Source organism: Cyprinodon tularosa, unplaced genomic scaffold, assembly GCF_016077235.1.
Source record: "Cyprinodon tularosa strain WSP-4 unplaced genomic scaffold, ASM1607723v1 ctg587, whole genome shotgun sequence".
Taxonomy (NCBI): Eukaryota; Metazoa; Chordata; class Actinopteri; order Cyprinodontiformes; family Cyprinodontidae; genus Cyprinodon; species Cyprinodon tularosa.
Window position 1 is genome coordinate 25,110 of NW_024039326.1, and position 26,393 is coordinate 51,502.

The following is a 26,393-nucleotide window of genomic DNA, read 5'->3' on the forward strand; positions in this document are numbered from 1 at the left end:
TCTGACTTTGAGCTACTCTGCAAAGACTAACAGGCAAACAATTCACTGAAAAGCTGGTGGAGAAATTCCTTAAAGACCTGCAGCAGAGGGCGGCTCTATAAAACCAAAATGTTTGTAATCTTTACTATTTTTTATCTGTGAAAACAAAAAAAAAACTGTTGCATTTGAAAAATATACTTTAACCAGTAGGGGGAGCTAGACCAGTAACTTCCAGGCTTAGCTCCCATGAACCAACCGTTATGGTGCCGTAATGATGGTAAACACCAAAAGCAAAATGAACATTGCAATATGAACGCCCACTCATGTTTTCACTTCCACTGACCTGAGCTGCTGAGATGAGGTAAACTTTGACCTTTCAACATGGCAGAGAGCAGCGAAACGATCATGTGTGGTTAAAACTGCATCGTTAAATGTTTCTCTCCTGTTGTGTTTGTAGACTAAACCTTCTTATCACCATGTAAGCTTTGGTTGTTTTCGAAATATCCGTTAAAGGAGAATTCCGGTTTTTTAAAGTGTAAAAAACCGGAATTCTCCTTTAATGTTTGATTTTATCGGCTCGTTGGCCGACGCATTTGATGCATCCTCTTCTCATAGCAGATGAACTAGGAGGTTTATACTGTCCTTCCTAATGCTGTGTTCACACCGGACGCAGCTGGCGCGGCAGGAGCAGTGAGTTTACATGCAAAGTCAATGGTTGACGCGCGTCAAGGCGCAGCAAAAGGTCCCGCAGCGCGTTTTGAGCAGCTGAAGCAGCTCGTCGGGAGCATTTGATGCGTGCGAAGCGCCGCCAACGCGTTGCTGCTCGAGATGGAAAAATGCAACTTTTGCTGCTCGACGCGCCGCGTCAACCAATCAGAGACGCTGATCTGGGAGCTGGCAGAGAGACAGACACATCGCTGATGATACAGAGCGCTGTGATCACTCCTCTGAAACAGTTTATTGACGCCTAAATTAACTTAAAATGCTGAAACCTGCCGACAGAATATGTTCGCTTTTATTATCCTGCTGCCTGCAGTTTAGATTATTTAGATGAAAAACACCTACCAGCCACCTGCTGTGAACCGCGAGGAGGCGACCGGGCCAGAGGCTGCTGTTGAAGGGGATTCTACTGACAGTAAACCGCTGGTATGTGGGGGTCTGAGCGGCTCCGACAGAAATAATATTGGAAGGCAGGATGATAATTTGGATGAACTGACTGCAATGATTAAGTTTTCAGGTGGATTTTCTCACTTAAAAACATATTAAAACTACTTTATTCCCACTGATCGCAGCAAATATAGCTGCAAGGCAGAGAAAGGATAGTGAAGCTCCGCCCAACGTGCGTCAGACCCACAGCCAGAGCAGCAAAGTCAGAACTAAACTGGTACAAGCAGCAAAAATTTCGCTATTCCTGCTGCGTACGGTGTGAACACAGCATAAGGCTTAACGATTTTGCAAAAAACCTAAATTGCGATTATATTTAATCAGTATTGCAGTTTTATTTCAATTTTTCTTTGCACAAACCGCAAGCTGGTAGATGTGTCGCCACAGGCTTTCAGTTTTTGAAAGCTTGTTTGAACAGAGTCCATTATTGCAGGACTTTAAACATTTGTGCAAAAAAGTTTTTATTTCTACTTACAGCTACAACTCTCTCTACCTTTCTGTGCGATGACAAACCCACTTTAAGCCTTTTACTGCCACCTAATGTAGTGAGAAATGTAGCATCTTACTCTTGAAAAATATAGTGTGATTTGCGTTTTTTTAAATTGCGATTATATTGCCCAGCCTTAGTCCTTCCCCAGCAGCAGGTCGGGATCGTTTTTGGATACATATTTCCCCTTCTCTATCACAACAAAAGCACACATGTGCTGGAAATATCCACTTTAAAAAAGGAAACTATCATCTTTACCACATGAAGTCAGAATTATCGCTGCTTCAAAATGTCAATCTATGTTCTGGAACCTGATAGTTCATCTCAAATGAAGCTAAAACTTGGATCAAAAGCTATGCAGCATTACTTTAATAATAGTCAGAAAAAGGCCTGAATACTTTAATTAGCCGAGGACTAAAAATAAACCGCCTTTAGCTCAATAGTTTAACATGTTTCCTTATATAGATCAGTCGATCTAGATACGCTGGTTGCTGAAAGGTCACAGAAACCACACAGCTGAAACCTTTCAGTTCCAGATCACACATGTTAGTGAAATGTGAGGTTTCAGCTCATTTTCTCTGTGGATGAAACCAAGAAAACTAAAAAAAAACAAAAAGTTCTCATCATGGTTTTACACAGAAGTGAGAGGAAACTGGTTACATGTGATGAAAATGCTACAATTAGGAGGAGTTCTACTTTACAAAACATTTTACTTTTACTTTAGTAATATTCTTGCAATTTTATCCCTGCTTTATTTTGAGTAGTTTTATGGTTCCTCCATCCAGCATCAGGAACTGGAACTATTGGAGATCAGCTGCAAAAACAGTAAAGAGTAAATAATGTAGCTGGAAGCTCTTAATTTTTACATCCATGCATAACCTGCATTATTCGGATGTTACAAACTAACATTTACTGAGTACTTGAATATATGTTTTACCAAGTATGGCCAATAGAGGGCGCTAGGGAGCCATTCCACCCACCCAATAACCCTGATTAAGACATTAAAAATATTTATATATTTTGTTATAATTTGATTTTAAATTAATCAAATCAAAATATCTTGAAATATATTGATATATAGTTTTTAGATGTGCAGGGTAAATATTTAATCTTTAATGACTAGTAAAACGTCGTTTCATTTTTCGTCGGATTGGTGACGTATTTCCGCTCTAGGATGCAAAAAATCTTTGCCCGTTGACTCTCGTTAAAAGATATTCATGCGTAGTAGCAGGGTGCAGCTAAGGTGCGAAGAAATGGTGCAAGAAACATCTTTTTCCAGGACCTGTTTTAGCTCCAAGGCTTGGCTAACTGCATGCAGCGAGGCTAAAGCTTTATTCTGTTTTCCCTGCCTCCTTTTTCAAACTTCAGGATCTGATCCAGCATGGATAAAGACAGCTAGGACTGATTTAAAGCACTTTATAGAAAAGGCAAAGAAAAATGAACAATCTGGAATTCACATAATAGAATATAGTCTACTTTTTCTAAATGTGTGTTAATTTCTATAGTTGCTCTTAAATAAACACATATTAGCTTCTAATTTATTAAACTGGTCCACTTTTTTTTTAAGCTTTGTAACCAAATATTGGACCATGCAGAACACAGATTTACCTTCACAAAGCCTCAGAAGGGCAAGATTTATGTACAAAAAAAAATAAAATAAAAATACAAAAAAAACAACTGTACATGATTTTATGTTTGTGTTTTTATAAAGGGGTTTTATAATGTTTTTGGTAGTGGTTTGGTACGTTTGACTGGTTTTTGGTATATGTCTATTTTGAATTTATAGCCCCTGCTACAGAAAACTCCACCAGCTGCCAATAATTTTAACTATCATTTGTTGGATATTGGAACTACTTTTTACTTTTGCTTGAGTAAAAAATGCTAAAGTAGCTCTACTGTTAATATGTTCATATAAGCCTACATGTTTGTGATGTTTTAGGATCAAACTGAGGAGCTTTTGTTCCAAAATGAGGACATTTTGCTGTTTCTCACTTCCTTTTTGCCGTGTGAATTAGGTTTAGGTTAATATTTGGGTTAAAGAAACCTCCTGAAAGCAGTAATTATATTACAACCAAAAATGTATTTCAATATAATCCATTTGTATTTACATATATTGTACCTTTTTATACATTTCGCTGATTTACAATTTATTTAAAATGTGCACTAAAGGTTTTCTTGGCTAAATTTTCAATGTTAGTTTATTTAGAAATGATAATTTAATTGAAAGAATTAATTTTTAGTTAAGTGAGAAAACTGATCAATAACTGCAGCCCTAATTGAAAGCGGCTATAAATGAATAGAAGTCGATGGAAGTTAGAAGTGACACATGATGACATCAGGCAGCAGATTGTGACCTGAAAGAAGGACTCTAAGGAAAAACAGATCAGCTGTTTTCATATCAGCTCCTCTACAGTCAGTGTTCATCGGTGTAAAAACTGTGCGGTATCTCTGAGGATGTTTATCTGCGATTCTGCCTGCGTGTTTCCGTTAGTTATCAGAGAAATCCGAGGTCAAGGAATTTCTGTCTTCATGTCAGCCTCCCAAACTGCTTCATCTCCCATTTTCCTTTGTCTCCAAAGAGGAAGTGACATCTTCCAGTTTATCTACCCCCATGGTCTGCTTTTCTTTCTCCTCTTAAAACTTGTATTTGATTCTGCTGAGGTTAAATCTAAACCTTTAGGTGTTAGTTACCTGAGGTAGAAGCTCTCTCCGTACGGCAGGACAGAGAAGGCGGCACACAGAGACCTCTTCGCACAGATCAGCACGATTCTGAAAAGCAAACAAACATCAGTGACAGTGTTAACATCTATGCACTCAAATCTGTTTCTAAAAGCAGGATCAGTGTTCTGCTGCGCCACGGCGACAGAATCTGAGAGGAGCGGCAGACGCCGTTACCTCAAACACATTCAGACGATCTGCTGCTTTGACTCAGATCAGAAACTCTCAGCTGATTTCTGTCATTTCTGGTCATTTTCACACATTCAGTTCAGACTGTCCCCATGTTTTAACCATTTGTAAAATGTATGGTGAGAATTTTACTTCTGTTTTATTGGGAGAGATGTTAGAACTGTAAAGTGTTTGATAATGAGATACCTGCTGTAAGAAATTAACAGAAATTAGCCTCTGGCTACAATCTATCATTAAATAAATAAATACATGAAATATCAATTAGAATAAAATAGGGATGGAACGGTTTATGAAAACCGTCCGAACCGTTCGGTTCGACTGTCTCGGTTCGGTTTACGTGTGTTGCGTTCGGTTCATGCGCTGCTCCTTTTTCTCATAGGCGAAGCGTTTACACTCCAGAGCAGAAGGTGGCGGTACTGCGACCAAAGCCAACCACCAGTAGTAAACAAGAAGAAGAAGAAGCGAAGCAGCGTAGCCGGGTGTAGCAGAAAAAAATCAGTTGTTGTGGAGAATTGTGTGGGTATGGCGAGTGGGAAAGAACAGGAGTTGGAAGACGCGCCAGCAGCACTTTATAGGTCTGCTGTATGGGACCACTTTGCATTTAGAGTGACCTACGATGACGGAGGAAAGAAAGTGGTGGATTAAAACAGTGTGCTAGCATTGTGCAACACGTTTTGTTTATGCTAACAGCAACACGACCAACATGTCAGGCTAACAATCAACATATACCGAACCAAAAACCGTGAACCTAAACAAACCGTGGATTTTGTGAACCGTTCCACCCCTAGAATAAAATTAGGGATGCACGATATAATCGGCCCCCTATCGGTATCGGCCTTAAAACTGAATATCGGACATCGGCCACCCCACCGATATTTAACCCGATTTTTGATCAGCTTCTGAGTTTCTAAAGTCTAAAAAAAATACTACTTCTTCTTCTTCCTCAAAAACTTATTTTTTACAGACTTAAAAACTTCTAAAGACGAGGGAAAAAATATTGATACATTAAAATATCACAATATCTTCATATGCTGAAATATTGCCATTTAAAAACACCATATCAATCACTTTTACTAATGAAATATTGCTATATGTCATCGTTATGCTACGAAATCCCCCGAAAATTCACGAAATTTTGCCATATTTTTATATGTTGATATATTGACGCGGTATCGATCTATTTTACTAACAAAATCTCACAAGAATTTGCAAAATCTCACGAGAGTTTGTAACAGAACGATGAAATTTCACGAGATTTTGAAAGTAAAGTAGATCGATACCGCGTTTTTAAAAATCTATTTGATATCAGCATATGAAAATATATTTGAGTATATTATTTTTCAAAGTGTCAGACATGGATAACAAAACTGCTATTTTCAATGGCTACTTATTTTGTCCAGAGGTGTCAAGTAACGAAGTACAAATACTTCATTACTGTACTTAAGTACACTTTTTAGGTATCTATACTTTACTCCATTACTTATTTTTCTTCATACTTCTGACTTCTACTTATTACATTTTCACACGAGTATCTGTACTTTCTATTCCTTACATTTTTAAAACAACCGTTACTCGTTACTTTTGTCTTCGGTTTAATGCAGAGGTCACGGATTAGTGGACCGCCATCCGGTGTTATGCGGAAAAGTGCCTCACCTCGCTCTGTACAACCACATATCAACGAGGGAAACGGATTAAACTATGACCAATTTAGCTACTTGTTGTTTTATTAATGATATAAAAACGTTTAAATATTCCTCTCGTGGGGAAAACATTTGTAGTTATTTAGAAGATTAATTAAAAATATATATGGGTGTTATGAACAACATTAAATCCAAAGATTTTGTCCGAGGTACGGCTGATTTATTTGTTGTAGTCTCTTGTTTTTCACACACAACAATAAACAGTGATGCCGCCGTGACAGCACAGCGTTCACAGACCAGTGTGATGCATTCGCGAGCGTCAGATAGCTATGGTGCATTCAGGAGCATGGGACATTTCATATTTTCAAGGAAAGATACATAAACGGAAAATAACTTAACTAATACAAAAATCTCTTTATTCAGAAACAGTGTGGGCTTTTTTTTTTATAATACTGAATGCTCTATAATTGTATTTCTGTTTTTTTTTATGATGCACATCTGCTAGTTTTTTATTCTAAAAAAATCTGTAATATTAGCAGCAAATTATCAAAGTTTTTCAAAAGCCAGTTTAGAAGCTCCAAATGAGGCATCAGATCAGACAGCGACAATTACGCTGTTATTGTTTTACAGGTAGAATTTGCATTTGCTGACCCTTGACCTTTAACTACTGATGGATGTATAGGAATACAGTCATACAGGTGTGAACTCCTCTGAGATAACACAGGATGCAATTTTTGGCAATTTGTTTTTTTTTTTTCAATTTAAAAATTTCATGTATAACATTAATGCATAAATACCTCATTTTGTTTCAGTGTTAAATTCTGTTTAAGGTAACAGATCATTAAAAATGTCTCCAGACCTTTACTGGTTGATGATTTTCTTTATTCAGACCCACTGATTTTTAATTGGTTTCCCCTGGTTTAATGTTTGTAAATATTTATTTCCCGTCATGTTCTCCATCCAATGCAGATCATTGGCTCCATCCACTTCTAGTGTGATTGGATGAGTCATAGAACGCAAACACTCATTGGTTAGCTAAAGGAAATCATCAGAAGCAAGCAGGTGTTCTTCAAACTGCTAACGTGAATTGTCTATGCCATGCTACGAAGATGTTGAAATGTCTGAAAGGTCGGACACAGGCGAGAGCGTATCGAGAGATGGAGACCAACAAGACCTCCCTCATCCTTGGCCCTATCTCAGAGAATTTATAGAAATAGTCGAAAAATTGAGCTTTCAGTTCATATAGCGGCATCTGGCAGATTTTTTAAAGGTTACTTTATACTTTTATACTTCAGGTAGTTTTTGGAGCACATACTTTTTCACTTTTACTCGAGTAAAGAGGTCAAGTTGATACTTCAACTTTTACCAGAGTGTTTTTAAACTGCAGTATCTATACTTCTACTTAAGTTACAAATGTGTGTACTTTTGACACCACTGATTTTGTCCAGCTTTAACATCGGTATCGATATCGGTTATCGGCTACATGAGTTTTAAAATATCAGCATATCGGATATCGGGCAAAATCCCAATATCGTGCATCCCTAAATAAAATGTGTGGTACAGTTTTACGACATTAAAATACGTGCCATTTTTGGCTTTGAAAATCCAATAAGTCTTATGAAATCTGCTGCGAACCATCAGAGGAATCCGATTGAGCTCAAGTATCTGTTATGTTATAAAATCCACTCACATTCAGAATAAAAACTTCCGAAAGTTCTTTAAATATGAAATAATTATATACTTACAATAAATGATAAGTGTTTTTAATGAATGATAATTTTAATTTACATGTGCTTTACTGGAGGCATCCATGTTTGTCAAAGAACAGTCCCACGTGGTTTTTAGATCTACAGAGTGAGCAGGTAGATCGCATCAGAGCGTCGAGTCGCACAGTGTGAGAAGATACATCATGATCTGTGAACTTTTAAACCTGGTGGTTTCGTCTTAAAGTGTGAACTGTAGCTGCGTGCGACGACTGAATAAATCGCACAGTGTTGACCCGGCAGTATCAGACAACAGGCTTGCAAGTGTGCAAGAGCGCCACTTACTGGCCAGGGGGATTTAAACTTGTATTTATAACCTTCAAAAATGTGCTAAAAGGTTTTTTTTTTTTTTTTTTATGTTCATTTTTTTAGGAATATGCTTTTCTTATTTCTTTCCATTTGACTTCCTAATGTTTCATCTGGAGCCTGACTGCATGAGTGCGTGTTTCCAAAGCAGCTCCTCCAGGGGTCAAACCCCCCGAGGACCATGGCTCTCATGTTTACGCTGCATCACTGAGGCTCACAATTAAGACAAGTGTGTGAAAACACACACATGCTAAACCGTTTTTAATAACAGTCCTCTGTCTAACTTCTTAATGCCTGACCTTGTGTTTTCCCTGAAACGGAGGCCAGTGTTGGAACGCAGCAGCGATGCAAACAAGGCTGAGGACGGGCGCCAAATTACAACCAGCCAGTTTAAAAGTGATAAAACGAAGCAGATGCTAATCTAAAACTCTGAAGTTAATCAGAAAGCTGGCAGAAACAGCAGCCAATCTGCTAAAGCGGTTACATAAACTGGATTTAACAATATGCACAAATGAGAGATTTAAAGAAACCTTGGATGGCTTTATGAGGGCAGCAATAATATTGGCTTTATGGATGAGAGGCTTAACAATAACCAAAATAAAAGAGGTCAGGATGGCTTTTGTTTTGAAACAGATTTCTTTTTCTTCTCATGGTGGGCCTCTGACACCGATCCTGGTGATCAGTGGGAAAGTGGAGCACAGGAAGTCACCAGGGAGCGGAGAGGAAACAGCAGAGTCATCACAAGGCCGCCGCTGGAAACAGAGCTCAGCTAGAGATCCATGATCATCCAGTTTCATAACAATCTGAGGCTCCATAATCGTCTACTGAACAAACCAAATGGTCACAGTGAGATCTGAACTGGAGATCTATAGACACGGCAGTAAATGGTTAAAATAACACCTTCAAATTAATTTAAAGTGCTTTTCTGAACTATTCTGGGAGATTAAAGTTAAATGTAAAAAAAAAATCCTGTCATAAAATCTGTTTTAATATTCTGTTATCTTCTGCAGGCCAGTTAGTTCTACGTCAGCCTGAACACCTAAATTCGGCCAATCATATATCAACAGTCATCTGTCAATCAAATTTTTTCAGTCATAGCATCTTGATTCATATGTTGCAGCTAATATACGCAACGGTTGAAATCAGAATCCTTTCCTTTCCCATTGAGTTGCGTCCCAGTGTTCACGGGGATAGACGTCTGTGTCTTCGGCAGGCGTAGAGCTAACAGAACTGGCAGCGTTGCGAGGCAAGGGCTTTAAACATGTACGGCTGGAAGCCTTCTACACCAAACCAAGCTTCTGCCGCCCTGGCGTCCTCTTCCACAACATCTTCGTCCCCGCTTTCCTCATCTAAATAAAAAATGGATGACGGAGGAGACTCATCCACGACCTCCGACACTAAACTCTCCTCCATGTTTCCTCTGTCCATAGCGTTCTTTGACAGCGTCGTTTCTAAGTCACCAATTTAGTGCTACTTGGTCCCAATGGAATTTCCCATTGGGAACCTACTAGCACTAAGTTGCTAACTGGTTAGCAAGATGCTTCCCACAAACCGGCCACAACCAAACTTGCTTGCGAACTTTCTGCAACACCACAATCCTGCCCCCTTGATAAATGTCCAATCACATTCACTTTATTCACTCGTGTAAAGTCGTGCACCACTCGGGAGAATTCGGGAATGCAACGGTTGGAACGGCCGCTTCCCTACGACTTTAAAACAACATAACAACTGATAAGAAACTAATTAATCGATACAATATAAAAACAGATAAAAAACAATGTATTTTGGCATTGAGTTATGCTGCATAAGCTGGTGAAGGTGAAGATGTTGATGTTTAGCTTAGCTTTAACCCTTATTAGGGTAAGTTAGCGTTTTTGATCGTTCGCATACTCCTTACTAAAGGATTCCCCCCGTCCCTCAGTGAGATCTAGATGCACAAGATCTATATCCAGCCATTCAGCAAAGATACTGCTACATGAGCGTACATTTTGACATTTGACCAAATAAATTAGCACTTGAATGATATATTGCCTTCTGTAAATTAAATTGAAAAAAAGAGTTAAGTTACGAAAAATAGGTAGAAAGCTAATTAAAAGGTTTTTAAGTGAATAAACCTAGTTAATAATTATATTTAGGTTTAAAAACTAAAAAAATTTAAGTGCTAGTATCAGCATTAATGCCTCTGAGGTTAAGTTGTTCTTTCTCTCTCTGAGTGTTTTTTATGAATTTCTTATAGGAGCATTTTTGTTATTTTTCTTTATATATATTCGTGTAAGATGGCATTAAAATTTGCCATCAAAATATCCATATTTTTTGAATGTTACTAAGGTAATAAGGTCTTGTCCTGGATTCCAGTAACATTTCTTGCTTGAAATTTTGATTTTCAAAGAATACCACTGAGTGCCCTATAAAGGGTTAAAAACCTCAACTCAGAGAATTTTCCCATAAAGAGAGGGTGGCTAAGAACGGAAAAAAACATGTTTCCTTGGAGATTTCCTTGTATCCTTAGGAACTTTAAGAACATCCTGAGATCAAGGAGCATGGGATGCGATGCACTCAACGTCTTCTGCTTATCAGGGACCGGGTCGCGGGGGCAGCCGTCCCTGCAGAGACTCCCAGGGGCATTCCTGAGGCTTTCCCAGGCCAGCCCCACAGACATGGTCCCTCCATGGTGTCCTGGGTTTGTCCCTGGGCCTTTTCATGGTGGAACGTTCCTTAAACACTCAGAGGGAGTCCAGAGACCACTGACTCCTTTCCATGTGGAGGAGAAACGGCTCAATACCGAACCTTTCCAGATGACTGAGCTCCTCACCTCATCTGTAACGGAGAGCCCAGCCACTCTGAGGAGAAAGCTCATTTCTCAGCCTGCATCCTGGATCCTCATGAGTATTGGTTAGGATAGGAACGTAGATCAACCGCTAAATCTATATTATCTTCATTGAGGATCAGGAAATTATTAGATAACTGGACCGTAAAGGAAAAGCCTGCTCAGATTCAGAACTCAAACTTCTAAAAGTCCTTTAAATATGAAGTTATTCCATACTGTTCAATAAATGATAAGTGTTTTTAATTAAGAGTACTTTTCATTTCAATGTCAGGGCTCGATGTTAACCATCGCCCGATCGCCCGGGGTAAGTAGTTTTTATTGTCGGGAGAGCACAAATTTCATTGCATTTGCCCGCCGGGCAAGTGCAATGATCGCCAAAAAAAAAAAAATGTATCACTCAAAATTACTTTAAGATCACCGACATTGGATGAAAATGACCCACAAGCGTTGCCGGCGCCATTTTTGTTGTTTTGTACACATTCCCGTGTGATTTGAAAAAGCCGGTGATTTCCGCCAGATAGCGTGATTTTTGTCCACCTAGCGGTAATTTTGATGTAGTTACCAAAATGACAAACAAGCTAGAAAGCGCTATCATATGGCAGTCTTCTGTACAGTGATGCAGGTCATACATTAAAAAATGTTCATAAAATTTTTTTCTCTTAGACATTGGAGAGGTGCGTTTAAATGTTATAGAGCTAAACATGTTAGATTGGAGACCTGTTATGTTATTATTATTGTCTTGTTGCTGCATTTATTTTGTCAGGGAAAACTAATCCTGATTCAGTTAAAAGTCAGGGAATTCTGAAATGATGTCAGACTGTGGAAACCCTGAATAAAATAACTCTGTATAATGATTCTCTAGAAAAGTCACATTATATTAATAGTATTATCTTGTATAAACATACCGTGACTCTAAAATAAAAGTTATTGATTTATGACATTGACTTCTGTCTTGTGATTTATCTTAAGTTTTTAACCTGTCAAGTTTTTTTTAGATTTTTAACATTACAATTTATATTTTTCCAAGCACACAACAGTTTAAAGCAAAGTTTAGTTTGAAAAGAATGTGCAGGAAGGATTGAAAAGCATGTTAACACGGTAATGTAGGCTTGAGTTCATTATCTGACGCATGCAGATACACACCAGGAACCTGGAAACTTAAAAAATACTGAATTACAAAAAACATTTAAAAAACAAACATGTTTCATTGATATCTATACAAAAATGAATATTAGGAACTATATTTATCAAACATTATACTGGGCAGGTAAAAATTGTTTCTGGGCAAATGAAATGTGAAAGTAAAAATCCTTAACGTCAACCCCTGAATGTGCTTTACTGGAGGCATCCATGTTTGTCAAAGAACACTACTGCCACCCACTGGTTAGTGACGTCACGGTGCGGTATCGGCTGTTGATCAAGCCCCAGTGCTGTATCTGGTGTTTGTCACAACGCGCTATTATCCAAGTCATCTTGAAAACATTCTTCTTCCAAATGTTGGCTACATATTACCGGTTTTTTCACCGGCCAGAAGTTCGATGGTAAATCCTTTTCTAAAGTGTTTTTTTTTAATGTTTTTTGTTGTTGGCATTCATATAAATATGCTGATTTGATACCATAGTATACATTCGATTGGTTTTTGATATACGTCTATTTTGAATGTATAGCCCCCCCTGGGTGGGGGGGCTATACAAAAGGTGACTGTTGTAAAAACAGGTCCTGCTGACACGGATCAGCTGAGCTGGTGTATCTGAGGAGGAGAGGAAAACTTTTAACTGTTTTATTCCACCTAAGTCTCTGGTGATTCCAAAAAAGTAAAAAAAAACAATCCACTGGACTTTGTTTCCAAGTTTGAAGACGTTTCTCTTCCCATCCAGGAAGATTTTTCAATTCCAAATGTCAGAAATAGTGTTGAGTTCAAGGCTTTATAGCAGAACTCATGGATTAGTTGACCAGAATTACTGCATGTTGTCTGATGACAGTGTCTATCTTAACTTGCGCCTCTTCTCCTGTTAATACGGTAAAGCCCTGGGGAGCGTCCGGCTCCAGGCTGCACGTGATCCAAATGAGCCAATGAGCTGTCAGTCTGGGTTGCTGCTGCTGCTGCTACTTTTAGACACAGCAGGCAAACCTGTGGCAAGCCGGGCGATGGGAAAGAAGGAGAAGACCATGAGAAAAAGAGAGCAGAGAAAGTGTGGACTGCTGGAAGAACTGCGGTGAACTGGTGAAAGAAAAGTGAAATGGCGTGCTCAAAGATGACCCTGCACATTTAGAGGATGTTTGGCTCAACCTGCTGCTGTGAAGCAGGATTCTCCACCATGAACAGAATCAACAATAAATCTGGATCCAGGCTCAAAATGAGCACCTTGATATGTGCTTGAGAATGGCTTAGTCTCTGGTTAAACTCAGGTTTAAAGCCTTGCAGGGCAGCCTAAAGCCCACTGCCAACATTAAGACAGGAAAGAGAAAAAAATAATAAAATAAAAAAACGGTCTGTTTAGGTGTTTGATGAATAAAATAATAATAAAAGACAATTAAAAACTAAAATCGGGAAATTGTCTATATACCAAACTGAATGATTGTAGTTCTCTACTTCAAAAACAATTTAGATTTTAAAATGGAAAAAACATTTGATTTCTTGAATTTTGTATTTAAAAAGTCAATGTATAACATGGATGTATAAACACCTGCATTTTATTTCAGTGTTAAATTCTGTTTAAAGGAACAGATTATAATTGAAAATGTGTCCAGGCCTTTGCTGGTTGATGATTTTCTTTATTCGGAGAATGCATATTTTTAATTGGTGACCTCTGCTTTATAAATTGGACCAAAAACAAAGCCTTGTTTTTTCTTAGAAAACATGCAAATTAAAACGGACGAACGGGTCCACCCCTTTGAATAGGGGACCCGTTCGTCTGTTTCATTTTGCATGTTTTCTAAACAAAAACAAAGCCTTGTTGGCTTACTGGATAAAACCTGGAACTCAACGCTATTCCTGACATTTTGAATTGAAAAATCTTCCTGGATGGAAGAGAAACGTCTTCAAACTTTGAAACAAAGTCCAGTGGATTGATTTTCTTTTACTTTTCGGAATGACTATAACCTGGATGACTGAGAATCTTCACCAGTAAGTTTAATGGTGCATCAGTGCAGATCTAACGCACTGTTTCTAAGTTGATAAAAGTAGTCTCCTCAGCAGACTCTTCCTGCTGAGGACACTGAGGTCTTTAGGAGTGCAGGGGGAACTCCTAAAGCCATCTTCTATTGAGCTGCCTGTTGGAGCAGTGGCTTATCTGTAGCTAAGAGAAAGCAGCTGGATCAGCTGATCAGGAAGGCCAGCTCTCTGATTGGATGCCCTCTGGACTCAGTGCAGGAGGTGGGAAACAAAATGATCCTAACTAAATGATCATCTCTGTTGGATAATGTCTCCCAACCCGTGCATGAAGCTGGTGCTGAACTGGACAGCTGCTTCAGTGACAGACTGCTGCACCTTAAATGCACCAGGGAGCGTTATCACAGATCCTTCCTCCCAGCAGCTGGAAGACTCTAGAACCACCACTGTTCCCAACGACCTCGATAAGATGTTCCATTCATGCTGATTTTTGCACAGTTTCTACCTCAGTCAGTTAAATAACCTGCTGCTGTCATTTTGCACATCTATGATGTTGCTGCTATTTTCAAATATCCAATACTGTAAAAATGTCCATAGCTGGATATTGGTTATTTATTCTCCAGGTGCACAGTTTTATATTGTGAAAACTAGGGGTGGAACGGTTCGGTTCTGTTCGCGGTTTCGCGTTCACGGTTTTCGGTTCGGTATATGTTGATTGTTAGCCTGACATGTTGGTCGTGTTGCTGTTAGCATAAACAAAACGTGTTGAACAATGCTTGCACACTGTTGCACTTTGATCCACAACTTTCTTTCCGCCGTCATCGTAGGTCACTCTAAATGCAAAGTGGTCCCATACAGCAGACCTATAAAATGCTGCTGGCGCGTCTTCCAACTCCTGTTCTTTCCCACTCGCCATACCCACACAATTCTCCACAACAACTGATTTTTTTCTGCTACACCCGGCTACGCTGCTTCGCTTCTTCTTCTTCTTGTTTACTACTGGTGGTTGGCTTTGGTCGCAGTACCGCCACCTTCTGCTCTGGAGTGTAAACGCTTCCTCTATGAGAAAAAGGAGCAGCGCATGAACCGAACGCAACACACGCGAACCGAACCGAGACAGTCGAACCGAACGGTTCGGACGGTTTTCATAAACCGTTCCATCCCTAGTTAAAACACTTTTAAAGTATTTTGTTGTTTATCTTTTAATTCTTCACTACACATATTTCTAAGGTCCATATTTGTGTGACCATTTTTTCTATAATCTTTTTGTTGCTGTAAACATCAAAATTCCCCCATTGTGGGAAAATAAAGGGATTTTTTATTTTATGTGAATCAGAGGCGATTGGTAAACTGCTCTTAAAAAGGGCTAAACATGCTCAGCAATACTGTGGGTGAAATGATACCCAGTAGGTATTAAGCAGCCCCATAGTATGCAGAAAAATCTAGCCTGAAATATTTCTCTTCTTTCATCAACTGAGGAATCAAAACAGCCTTAATCTCGTTTATCTTTAACTCTGATGCTCTTTAGAGGGAATCATGTGTTGATGAACCTGGAAAACTTCCTAAAACATGTAAAATCAACCGTGAAAGTTGGAGAAACGATCTGCACCTCAGGGTTGTTTTCTGAACCACATTAGGCTCTGATTTCATTAGATCCCATCGTTTGTGGGAGATTGATCCTGTTTGGATTACTTTGGCTCTTAGATATTCGCCAGACATTTAATCTGACTGATAAATAGAAAACTGTTTTAAATGTTGACCTTTTACTGGTGTTGATTACAAAGTGTTTAGATGGATGAAGGCTCTTTGGCACAAGCAGAGTTTAGCTCAGCACTGTTATTCAAATCAAACCCAAACTTTGCAGCATGTTTTATAATCCGTTCCTTCAGGTTTTCCTGATTAGATTTTTAGTTTTGACAAAAATCTTTAAATTTCTCTTCATATTTAATTCTTTTATGAATTTCCATCTGTATTTATTGGCACTATGTGGGCTGATATGAGACTCTAGTAGGATAATAAAAAAAAAAAAACTAATCTGGTTCAAAGCAGATGATTTAGATCCATTTCTAACATCGTTTACTCGCGGCATAGAAAGGCCTAGCAGCTCCTGGGTCCATGTAGCCGGTCCATTTTCAACGCATTTAGTCAATTTAAAGGAAAAGTAATATGTAGCCAACATTTGGAAGAAGAATGTTTTCAAGATGACTTGGATAATAGCGCGTTGTGACAAACACCAGATACAGCACTGGGACTTGATCAACAGCCGATACCGCACCGTGACGTCACTAACCAGTAGGTGGCAGTAGTGTTCTTTGACAAACATGGATGCCTCCAGTAAAGCACATTCACATGAAAATTACTCTAAATTAAAAAGACTAATCATTTATTGAACAGGATGGAATCATTTCATATTTAAAGCAGTTTCAGAATTTGAATTCTGAATATAACCAGACTTTTCCGGACTCTTTGTATTATTTCCAGCCGCTACGAACGGCAGCGGGAAATCCCGCACAGCCTGGACGTAGCAGAGAGTTTTCAGCTGGGATTTCCAGCGCTGCCTCCTGGTGGTATGCTGGAGGTCTGCCGCTCCAAACAAGAACTGCATATTTTAATGGGATCATAATCCTGATGAACTGATGAACAAGGGATGCTTGGAGGTCGACTTTCTCAACTGAAACCTGTTAAATCTATTTTTCCAACTCAAAGTAAATAAAGACTCCACAACGATTCCGAGAATTTTTCGATCAGGTCGACCTTCAGCCTGATGGTGCGTGATGTAATGTACAGGCGGTAACTAGGGGCGATCAGCCTCTAATGACCGCCTCCTGATCAGGAATCATAAGGTCGGGAGAAAATCAAACATGTTTGAAATTCAGTCGGCCGTCTTAAGGTGGTCGTGGGCAAATCGCTCAGTGGGCAAACAAGGATTCTTCTTCTTCTTCTTTCTATCAGATGAAAACACAGAAGCATGGCGGGGGTGCAAAATCCCTCCGCCGTCGGACTAAACTCGCCCCCACTTCCTCGCCGCCTCGGCCGTATCTAGACCCACAGCGTGTAACGCAGACCACGCTGCAATATTGAGCATAAATCAAAAATGTCTGTATCAAGCTCACTGCAACACACTGCTGTTTGTGTATAACCAGGAAGCGAGGTAGGAGGGCAAAATAGGTTTAGCGCCACCGCAGCACGGGAGGAGAATTACATCCAGGAGCAAATGGATAAAAATAGACCGGAGGAAAAAAAAACATGAATCGATTCTCTTGCTGACGTATCGATGCATCGGATCGTCGGCTGTTGGATCGATGCATCGATACAAAACGATTATTAGTTACACCCCTAGTAGCCACGTTTGCTCCGCCATGTCTTTGTCCAAATACGTCGTCTTCTTTTCTTTTAAGGGCTTTCAGCACAAACTTGCACAAATTGCCAAGGCAGCGCGTTTCACTCTAGTGAGCTTCATGTTCCTCTTCTACTCGTTTGGCTTCTGGATAGACGAGTCCCAGTAGCGCCATCTCACTGCGGAGCTGAGACCCACCTGGTTTTTAGACGTACATTGTGAGCAGGTAGATTGCATCAGAGCGTCGGGTCGCACAGTGTGAGAACAAACATCCCTGCGGTTTCGTTGTACAGTTTAAGCTGTATCTGCGTCCAACAACTGAAAAAAATCATACAGTGTATGCCCTGCTTAACATCATCAGGACGTACACCCAGTGTTTATAACCTTATTTTTTATATAAGGTGACTATAATCTGTTAGGATCTTCTGATCAAATACATATAAAATCTTAATTAATCAGTTGATGAATGCAGAACTTTCAGAGTCTGACTGAAGATTCCTCCGTCCACTAAAACCAAACAGCTGTGACTTACTGCTGGGAATGTGGAACTCAGCAGGGTTTAAAAAAAAGCACCAGAGGTCAAGGAGCAGATTTGGATTTCTGCAGTTTAAACATTTTTATCTTTAGAGTCAGAGTGAGAGATTAGTCCTGAGCGTAAGGCTGGTACATGCTTAGAAAGTGGATGAAAATCTTCCTGTTGGTGTTTGCTGCAGCTTTAAGCTGCACAGAGAGCGGGGCCAGCTGTCCTGACCTTCCTGCCTGTTACTGTTGTTCTTCAGTAACTTCATACGCTGCGAACAGGAAGGCTCAGCATGCTGTAACACCTGGATGTCCACTTGGCTGCAGCAGTGGAACAATGTGTGCTAAATTTAAACCCATTAGCTCTATACTTAAAGTAGAAACACGCAGGCAGACACTGAGCTCACTTAAAGAAAAGTGAAGCAGCTCTAATGTAGAGGAAAAACAGGACCCGACTTGTTTTTGAGACGAGAGCTTCCAGAAATCTATACGCCGATGCTGCAGAACAGGACATGTCTGTTTCTGTGTCCCACCTGCTGCCTCTGGTGTCGTACGGTTTGATGTTTTTAATGAAGTGGATCTTCTTGGTCTGTCGAGGCCTCGGAGAGCCGCCGGAGAGGTTACGGGTTCTGCAGAGGGAAGAGAACAGACGCACAAATTTAACAAACTGATTTTATTAAGAATGCAACAAAAGCTGAGATCTACCAGCGTTAGAAGTCTGTTTTATCAGAGGATGGGAGGTGATATCCGAGTACATTAGAGAGCATTAGACTCTGATGTTTAGGACGCTTCAGTATGTCTGTTTGTGCTGAAGGTCAGGCCGTGTTGCTGTGTTGACCTCGTGGATTTAAAACGACAGACCTCACCATGAAAGCAGGCCAAGGAGCTCAGCTCCATGACATCACAGCTCTTACATAACACTGTCATCAGCATCAGTTTTTCTCACCCACAAGACGCCTGGTGACACCCGGCTGCAGTTTTTGGACGGACGGGCTTTATCCCAGAACGCACTGATGGAAACAATCATTGAACCATTTTATATGGTCTATTTACGATGAAGTCACCTTCATAGGTTTTTTATATCTGGACCAATCTTCCATAGTTAGTGAGGAAGGATAATGTCTGAAACCTGGAAGTTAAAGCCCTGCTACTACCATGGTTATCAGCTGATTAGCGTAATGAGCCGCTGGGCTAATATTTAGGCAGTTGCAATTATTTTTATGAGAATATCGGCTCTTTGACATCAGCACAGATTCTGCAGAGTGGGAGAATAGAGATAGATGAAGCAGAATGATGAAAAAGGGGTCCCTATGTCCTCCAGCAGTCTAAGCCTATAGCAGCAGAACTATAGAGATACACTATATTGCCAAAAGTATTTGCTCACCCATCCAAATTATTGGAATCAGGTGTTCCAATCACTTCCATGGCCACAGGTGTATAAATTCAAGCACCTAGGCATGCAGACTGTTTTTACAAACATTTGTGAAAGAATGGGTCGCTCTCAGGAGCTCAGTGAATTCCAGCGTGGAACTGTGATAGGATGCCACCTGTGCAACAAATCCAGTCGTGAAATTTCCTCGCTCCTAAATATTCCACAGTCAACTGTCAGCTGTATTATAAGAAAATGGAAGTGTTTGGGAACGACAGCAACTCAGCCACGAAGTGGTAGGCCACGTAAACTGACGGAGCGGGGTCAGCGGATGCTGACGCGCATAGTGCGAAGAGGTCGCCAACTTTCTGCAGAGTCAATCACTACAGACCTCCAAACTTCATGTGGCCTTCAGATTAGCTCAAGAACAGTGCGCAGAGAGCTTCATGGAATGGGTTTCCATGGTCGAGCAGCTGCATCCAAGCCATACATCACCAAGTGCAATGCAAAGCGTCGGATGCGGTGGTGTAAAGCACGCCGCCACTGGACTCTAGAGCAGTGGAGACGCGTTCTCTGGAGTGACGAATCGCGCTTCTCCATCTGGCAATCTGATGGACGGGTCTGGGTTTGGCGGTTGCCAGGAGAACGGTACTTGTCTGACTGCATTGTGCCAAGTGTAAAGTTTGGTGGAGGGGGGATTATGGTGTGGGGTTGTCTTTCAGGAGCTGGGCTTGGCCCCTTAGTTCCAGTGAAAGGAACTCTGAATGCTTCAGCATACCAAGACATTTTGGACAATTCCATGCTCCCAACTTTGTGGGAACAGTTTGGAGCTGGCCCCTTCCTCTTCCAACATGACTGTGCACCAGTGCACAAAGCAAGGTCCATAAAGACATGGATGACAGAGTCTGGTGTGGATGAACTTGACTGGCCTGCACAGAGTCCTGACCTCAACCCGATAGAACACCTTTGGGATGAATTAGAGCGGAGACTGAGAGCCAGGCCTTCTCGTCCAACATCAGTGTGCGACCTCACAAATGCGCTTCTGGAAGAATGGTCAAAAATTCCCATAAACACACTCCTAAACCTTGTGGACAGCCTTCCCAGAAGAGTTGAAGCTGTTCTAGCTGCAAAGGGTGGACCGACGTCATATTGAACCCTATGGATTAGGAACGGGATGTCACTTAAGCTCATATGTGAGTCAAGGCAGGTGAGCAAATACTTTTGGCAATATAGTGTAGCTCAGGATAACCTGAGCCACTCTAACTAGAAGCTTTATCCAAAAGGAAAGTTTTAAGCCTAGCCTTAAAAGTAGACAGGGTGTCTGCCTCACGGACTAAAACTGGTAGTTGGTTCCACAGGAGAGGAGCCTGATATCAGATGGAGCTTGGCCATTTAAGGCTTTATATGTGAGAAGGAGGATTTTAAATTCTTTTCTTTATTTAACAATATATATATAAAATTAAGAAATATACTGAAGGTTGATGGCAGCAGAAACAAGGGCTGGGCAATTCATAGCATTTGCAGTATAATCATAATTTAACAAAATGCAACCATCTTTCTTTGTTTTTATTATTTTTTTTGCGGGTGGTAAAAAACAGCTAGGTTAATACAGCGATCAAAGACATCTTTTGGGACGTCAGGCATACGTGTCTAAATCGGCATGGTGTGACAGGGCCCTAAAGAAGAGTAATGCTACGTTCACACCGGACGCAGCAAAATCGCGTCTGCTGCTTAATTTTTGCTGCTTGTACCAGTTAGTTCTGACGCGCGGCTGAAGCAGCTTTGCTGCTCTGGCTGCGTGGTGCAAAAGTGGGTCTGACGCGCGTTGGGCAGAGCTACTCTATCCTTTCTTTGCCTTGCAGCTATATTTGCTGTGATCAGTGGGAATAAAGTAGTTTTATTATGTTTTTAAGTGAGAAAATACACCTGAAAACGTAATCAGTGCCGTCAGTTCATCCAGATTATCATCCTGCCTTCAATATTTTTTCTGTGGGAGCCGCTCAGACCCCCACATACCAGCGGTGCGCCGACAGTAGGAATCCCTTCATCAGCAGCCTCTGGCCGGGTTGCCTCCTCGCGGTTCACCGCAGCGGCTGGTAGGTGTTTTTCATCTAAATAATCTAAACTGCAGGCAGCAGGATAATAAAAGCGAACATATTCTGCCGGCAGATTTTTTAATTTTAAGTTAATTAATGCGTCAGTAAACTGTTTCAGAGGAGTGATCACAGCGCTCTGTATCATCAGCGCTGTGTCTCTCTCCCTGCCAGCTCCCAGATCAGCTTCTCTGATTGGTTGATGCGGTGCGTCGAGCAGTAAAAATTCAATTTTTCCATCTCGAGCAGCAGCGCGTTTGCGGCGCGTCAGATGCTTAAATGCGCCCGACGCGCTGCTTCAGCTGCTCAGACGCGCTGCGCCTGCTGCTCAAAACGTGCCGCGGGACCTTTTGGTGCGCCTTGACACGCGTCAACCATTGACTTTGCATGTAAACTCGCTGCTTCTGTCGCGCCTGCTGCGTCCGGTGTGAACGCAGCATAAGACATTACATTTCTCACTTCAGCCCTATAGGGAGTGGTAAAACTCTTGAAGTGGAGTTGTCACCACACAGAAAGATAGAACTCTCCACCGCTCGCTCTACGCTCCGCTCTGCTCACATGCTCTGCTACAGATGCCGCCCCTTTAGAGTGCTGTGCATACCCCCGCAGCAGTGTGTCGCAGTTAGCTTGTCGCAGGTATGCTGCAGATATTTTAGATTTATGCCCAATATCGAAGCGCGGTCTGCTCTATGTTATTCCACACCACAATACAAGAGGGACAATCAGGAACTAGCTAGGATTGTTGGCGTCTGTGTGCCGGTTTGATGAGCTTGTTCGCCGTCTACAACCCTTCATCCAATGTCGGACGACACAGTTCACCCGTGAGTGTTCCCCAAAGACTGGCCGTGGCGCTGCGTGTTTTGGCTTTGGGTGCAAACCAACAGACCGTCACACAGAGCTACAAACTAGCGTCCTGCACGGTGCCTGGAATAGTGTCCGAGGTGTGCCTGGTGTGGTGGCTACAGCCAGAGTTTCTGCCATTAGGTACCGAAGAGGAAATACACATAGTGTAGAGCGGATGTAGAATTGACCAATCAGAGTCCTCCTGTCTGCGGCACGGTCTGCAGTCACCTAAAATTTTGGAAAGGTGCACCAGAGTGTCTGCGGAAGGGGGCGGGGCATATCTGTGTTAACTGCAACATACACGCAGACGACCTGGTTTCTGGGCATAAACCAAACAGCAAATCAGTTATGTGAAATTTGTATTTCTCATTCGCTATTTTTTTTTTTTCGGAAACAGTTCCCAGCAAACACGCGCAACCAGTTATATCTACTATATCTGAGGAAATTGTCTTTATAAACTTTTTTTTTTAAATAAAGCATTTTAAATGCCACTGTCATTACATGACAGTAAATATACACACACACACGCACACACCCACACACACACACAGCATCTGTTGCTGTTTTTCTGGGACTGACCTGCTGATTCCGCAGCACATGGGCTTTAAATCACTGTTATCACTGCTGCTCACTGCCTGACGCACTAATGCCAGTTTTCTTTGTGTGTGTGTTATTTAGCAGGAACATCTGGGAACTAAGATGTTTCTCATCAGACACACTGGATTTAAGGCTTTAACACTGATGTTTTACCCTCTGCTGCCCGTTCCACCTCACAGAGACGTTTTCAAAGTGTGTTCAGACTCCATCTCACTAAAATAGTGCAGAACTGCTTTAAATAAGTCATGTCTCTGGGTCACAGGTTGCCCATCGTAATTTTTCTACAGAGGATGATAATATTAAAGGTCAGATCATCTGGTAGCTAAACGATTAATAATAAAATCTAGTTTCTTATTGTCAGAGCATCATCTGTGTACCAACCTGATGGATATTTTAAGCCAGTATTTGTGCTTTCCTCTTGTATAGCAATCAGCAGATATGCGCATGCTGAATTATTAATGCGTACAGCAGCAATTCCTTAAGATCAAGTGAAAGGCATTCACTGCTGCTTTCTCCATCTATAATCATGTTTTATTTGACTAATTAACAAACGTTTCTTTTTCAGTTTAAACTCAGATTAGTTTAAAATTTGCACCGAGCGTACTTCCATTTTTAACATCTTTTAAAGGTTTTAATCGTCATGACATTATTTATGACTGTGACAATGTAGTTTATAAATACTCCATACAACATTGAAATCAAGGAACAAAAACTTTTTACAGGCCCAAGCATTTGTTAAACAAATAAAACTACAGTATAAACGTTGTTGTTGTCTGTTTTTTGGTTGTTTTTTTTTTACAAATAACTACTGTACTGTACTGTAAAATAATATAGTTATAAATAAATAAGTAATCATTTTAATCATCAATATGAAATGAAGAGTTAATATTGCGGGGATCAGCACTGCCCCGCCGTGACGGATTGGAACGGGAGAAAATGAAAAATTATTATGAAAATACAAAGTACAGTATAACAAATAGTGACTGACATGTTCAGTACAGTATTTTACTGCTGTTTGAGGGAGCCGCTGCATCCTGATTGTTCTGTGGCGTTTTTTTTCTCCTAAAGCCTGCGGTGCAGGTGTGTGTTTTGGAGAGAAGAACATAGTTATCGGTAGTTGTTGTTGGTCTTTTTTCTTCTGGGCCTAAAGATCCTTATAAACCGACACGGCACCATTAATATGTTTGACAATAAAGTTTAACAATGCATGATGCAAATCCGTGAAGCAGCGAGACCGTGAAAAGTGAACCGTGTTATAGCGAGGGTTCACTGTATATGAATGCATTCTGGAATGATGATTATCGACAGTTCCAATGTTAAAGTCTTTAATGTTATATTTTTCACAGGATGCTGCAGAGAATGTGTAAACCAAGTAGTTTGAGTTCCCACAGTCCATGAATGCAACATGGAAAGGGACATCTCTCCAGCCCTGCTGCAAGCTGTCAATCACGTTTCCCCGCCCACTCCCGTCAGTGAGGTCTAAACCTGAAAAAAACTGATTTGAAGGTGTAAAAAAAAATATATATATATCCTGAAACTGAAAAAGAAATTTGAAACTTAAAAAAAAAAAAAAAAACTGAGAGAAGGAGATTTGAATCTGAAAATATAAAATCTAACACAGCAATAAAGAAAAGAAATAACGACGGAAAAAGTGTAATTAAAATGCTGATCTGACTTTAGATTCTATTCTTATTGTTCTATGTTTGCTTTTTTAGTTTCTCACATTATAAGGTAAAAAAATTGACATTGAAAATCATTATTCTACTTTTTCAGTTTAACTTTTATTTTCTCAACTAAGATTTCAACTAAGATTTAGAAGTTACCAAACATTTTGACCCCTTCCTGACTCCATACTTGACCAATAAAAACATTCCCAACTCTAGAAGAGAAAAAATATTACGGAAGAGGATTAGGGCCACAAATTTTTTTGGTGGACGATTATTTCAATAATCAGTCAGAATTCTGGGAAAAAAGTCAGAGTTCTGACTTTTTTCTCAGAATTTTGACTTTTTTCTCAGAATTTTGACTTTTTTTATTGTCAGAATTCTGAGAAAAAAGTCAGAATTCTGAGAAAAAAGTCAGAATTCTGAGAAGACTTTTTGACTTTTTTATTGTCAGAATTCTGAGAAAAAAGTCAGAATTCTGAGAAAAAAGTCAGAATTCTGAGAAGACTTTTTGACTTTTTTATTGTCAGAATTCAGTCAGAATTCTGAGAAAAAAGTCAGAATTCTGGGAAAAAAGTCAGAATTCTGACTTTTTTCTCAGAATTCTGACTTTTTTTATTGTCAGAATTCTGAGAAAAAAGTCAGAATTCTGAGATTAAAGTCCGAATTCTGAGAAAAAAGTCAGAATTCTGAGAAAAAAGTCAGAATTCTGAGAAGAAAGTCAGAATTCTGAGATTAAAGTCAGAATTCTGAGAAAAAAGTCAGAATTCTGAGAAAAAAGTCAGAATTCTGAGAAGAAAGTCAGAATTCTGAGAAGAAAGTCAGAATTCTGAGATTAAAGTCAGAATTCTGAGAAAAAAGTCAGAATTCTGAGAAAAAAGTCAGAATTCTGAGATTAAAGTCAGAATTCTGAGATTAAAGTCAGAATTCTGAGAAAAAAGTCAGAATTCTGAGAAAAAAGTCAGAATTCTGAGAAGAAAGTCAGAATTCTGAGAAGAAAGTCAGAATTCTGAGAAAAAAGTCAGAATTCTGAGATTAAAGTCCGAATTCTGAGAAAAAAGTCCGAATTCTGAGAAAAAAGTCAGAATTCTGAGAAGAAAGTCAGAATTCTGAGATTAAAGTCAGAATTCTGAGAAAAAAGTCAGAATTCTGAGAAAAAAGTCAGAATTCTGAGAAGAAAGTCAGAATTCTGAGAAGAAAGTCAGAATTCTGAGATTAAAGTCAGAATTCTGAGAAAAAAGTCAGAATTCTGAGAAAAAAGTCAGAATTCTGAGAAAAAAGTCAGAATCCTGAGAAAAAAAGTCAGAATTCTGACTTTTTTCCCATACTTAACTGAAATAAAATTTAAAAATCAGTGAACTTTTTTTTTTTTTCACTGGCCCTAATCCTCTTCCGTAAAATATAGATCCATAAAATGTCATTTGAAAAACTAGATTTTCAGATTTGCAAAAGTCAATCTGAAAAAGAGAAATTTAAAACAAATAAAATGTGAAACCATGAAATCTTTAATTGCTAATGATCGAGGACTTCCTGTTTTACCCACTGAGCCATGCGGCACCTTCAGCCTCACATTTATCATGATTGGTTATGATTTTTATAGACAAGGCTTATCTGTCAGGTCTGCTGGTTTATTTCCTCCTAGTTTAGAGTCTTAAATGTGACCATAGAGCTGCAGTGTTTACAGTCAGTTTATGGCTGTTGCTCGGCAAAACCATCTTCTGCCCCATTAAATTTATGGAGGGCATTTAATCCATCACAAAAACAGACTAAAATATAATAATCCCCA

At 39.9% G+C, this 26,393-nt stretch overlaps 1 protein-coding gene across 1 annotated transcript in view; it reads right to left on the minus strand.

Moving 5' to 3' along the window:
* The window catches only part of cables2b (Cdk5 and Abl enzyme substrate 2b), a 65,640-nt gene that overhangs the window by 17,041 nt on the left and 22,206 nt on the right, over window positions 1-26,393 (minus strand). The window contains exons 2-3 of the mRNA XM_038306609.1: window positions 18,575-18,670; window positions 4,322-4,399 (exon numbers count right to left, since the gene is read on the minus strand). Coding sequence (XP_038162537.1) covers window positions 4,322-4,399; window positions 18,575-18,670 — 174 coding nt within the window. The remainder of the gene's footprint in view (window positions 1-4,321; window positions 4,400-18,574; window positions 18,671-26,393) is intronic.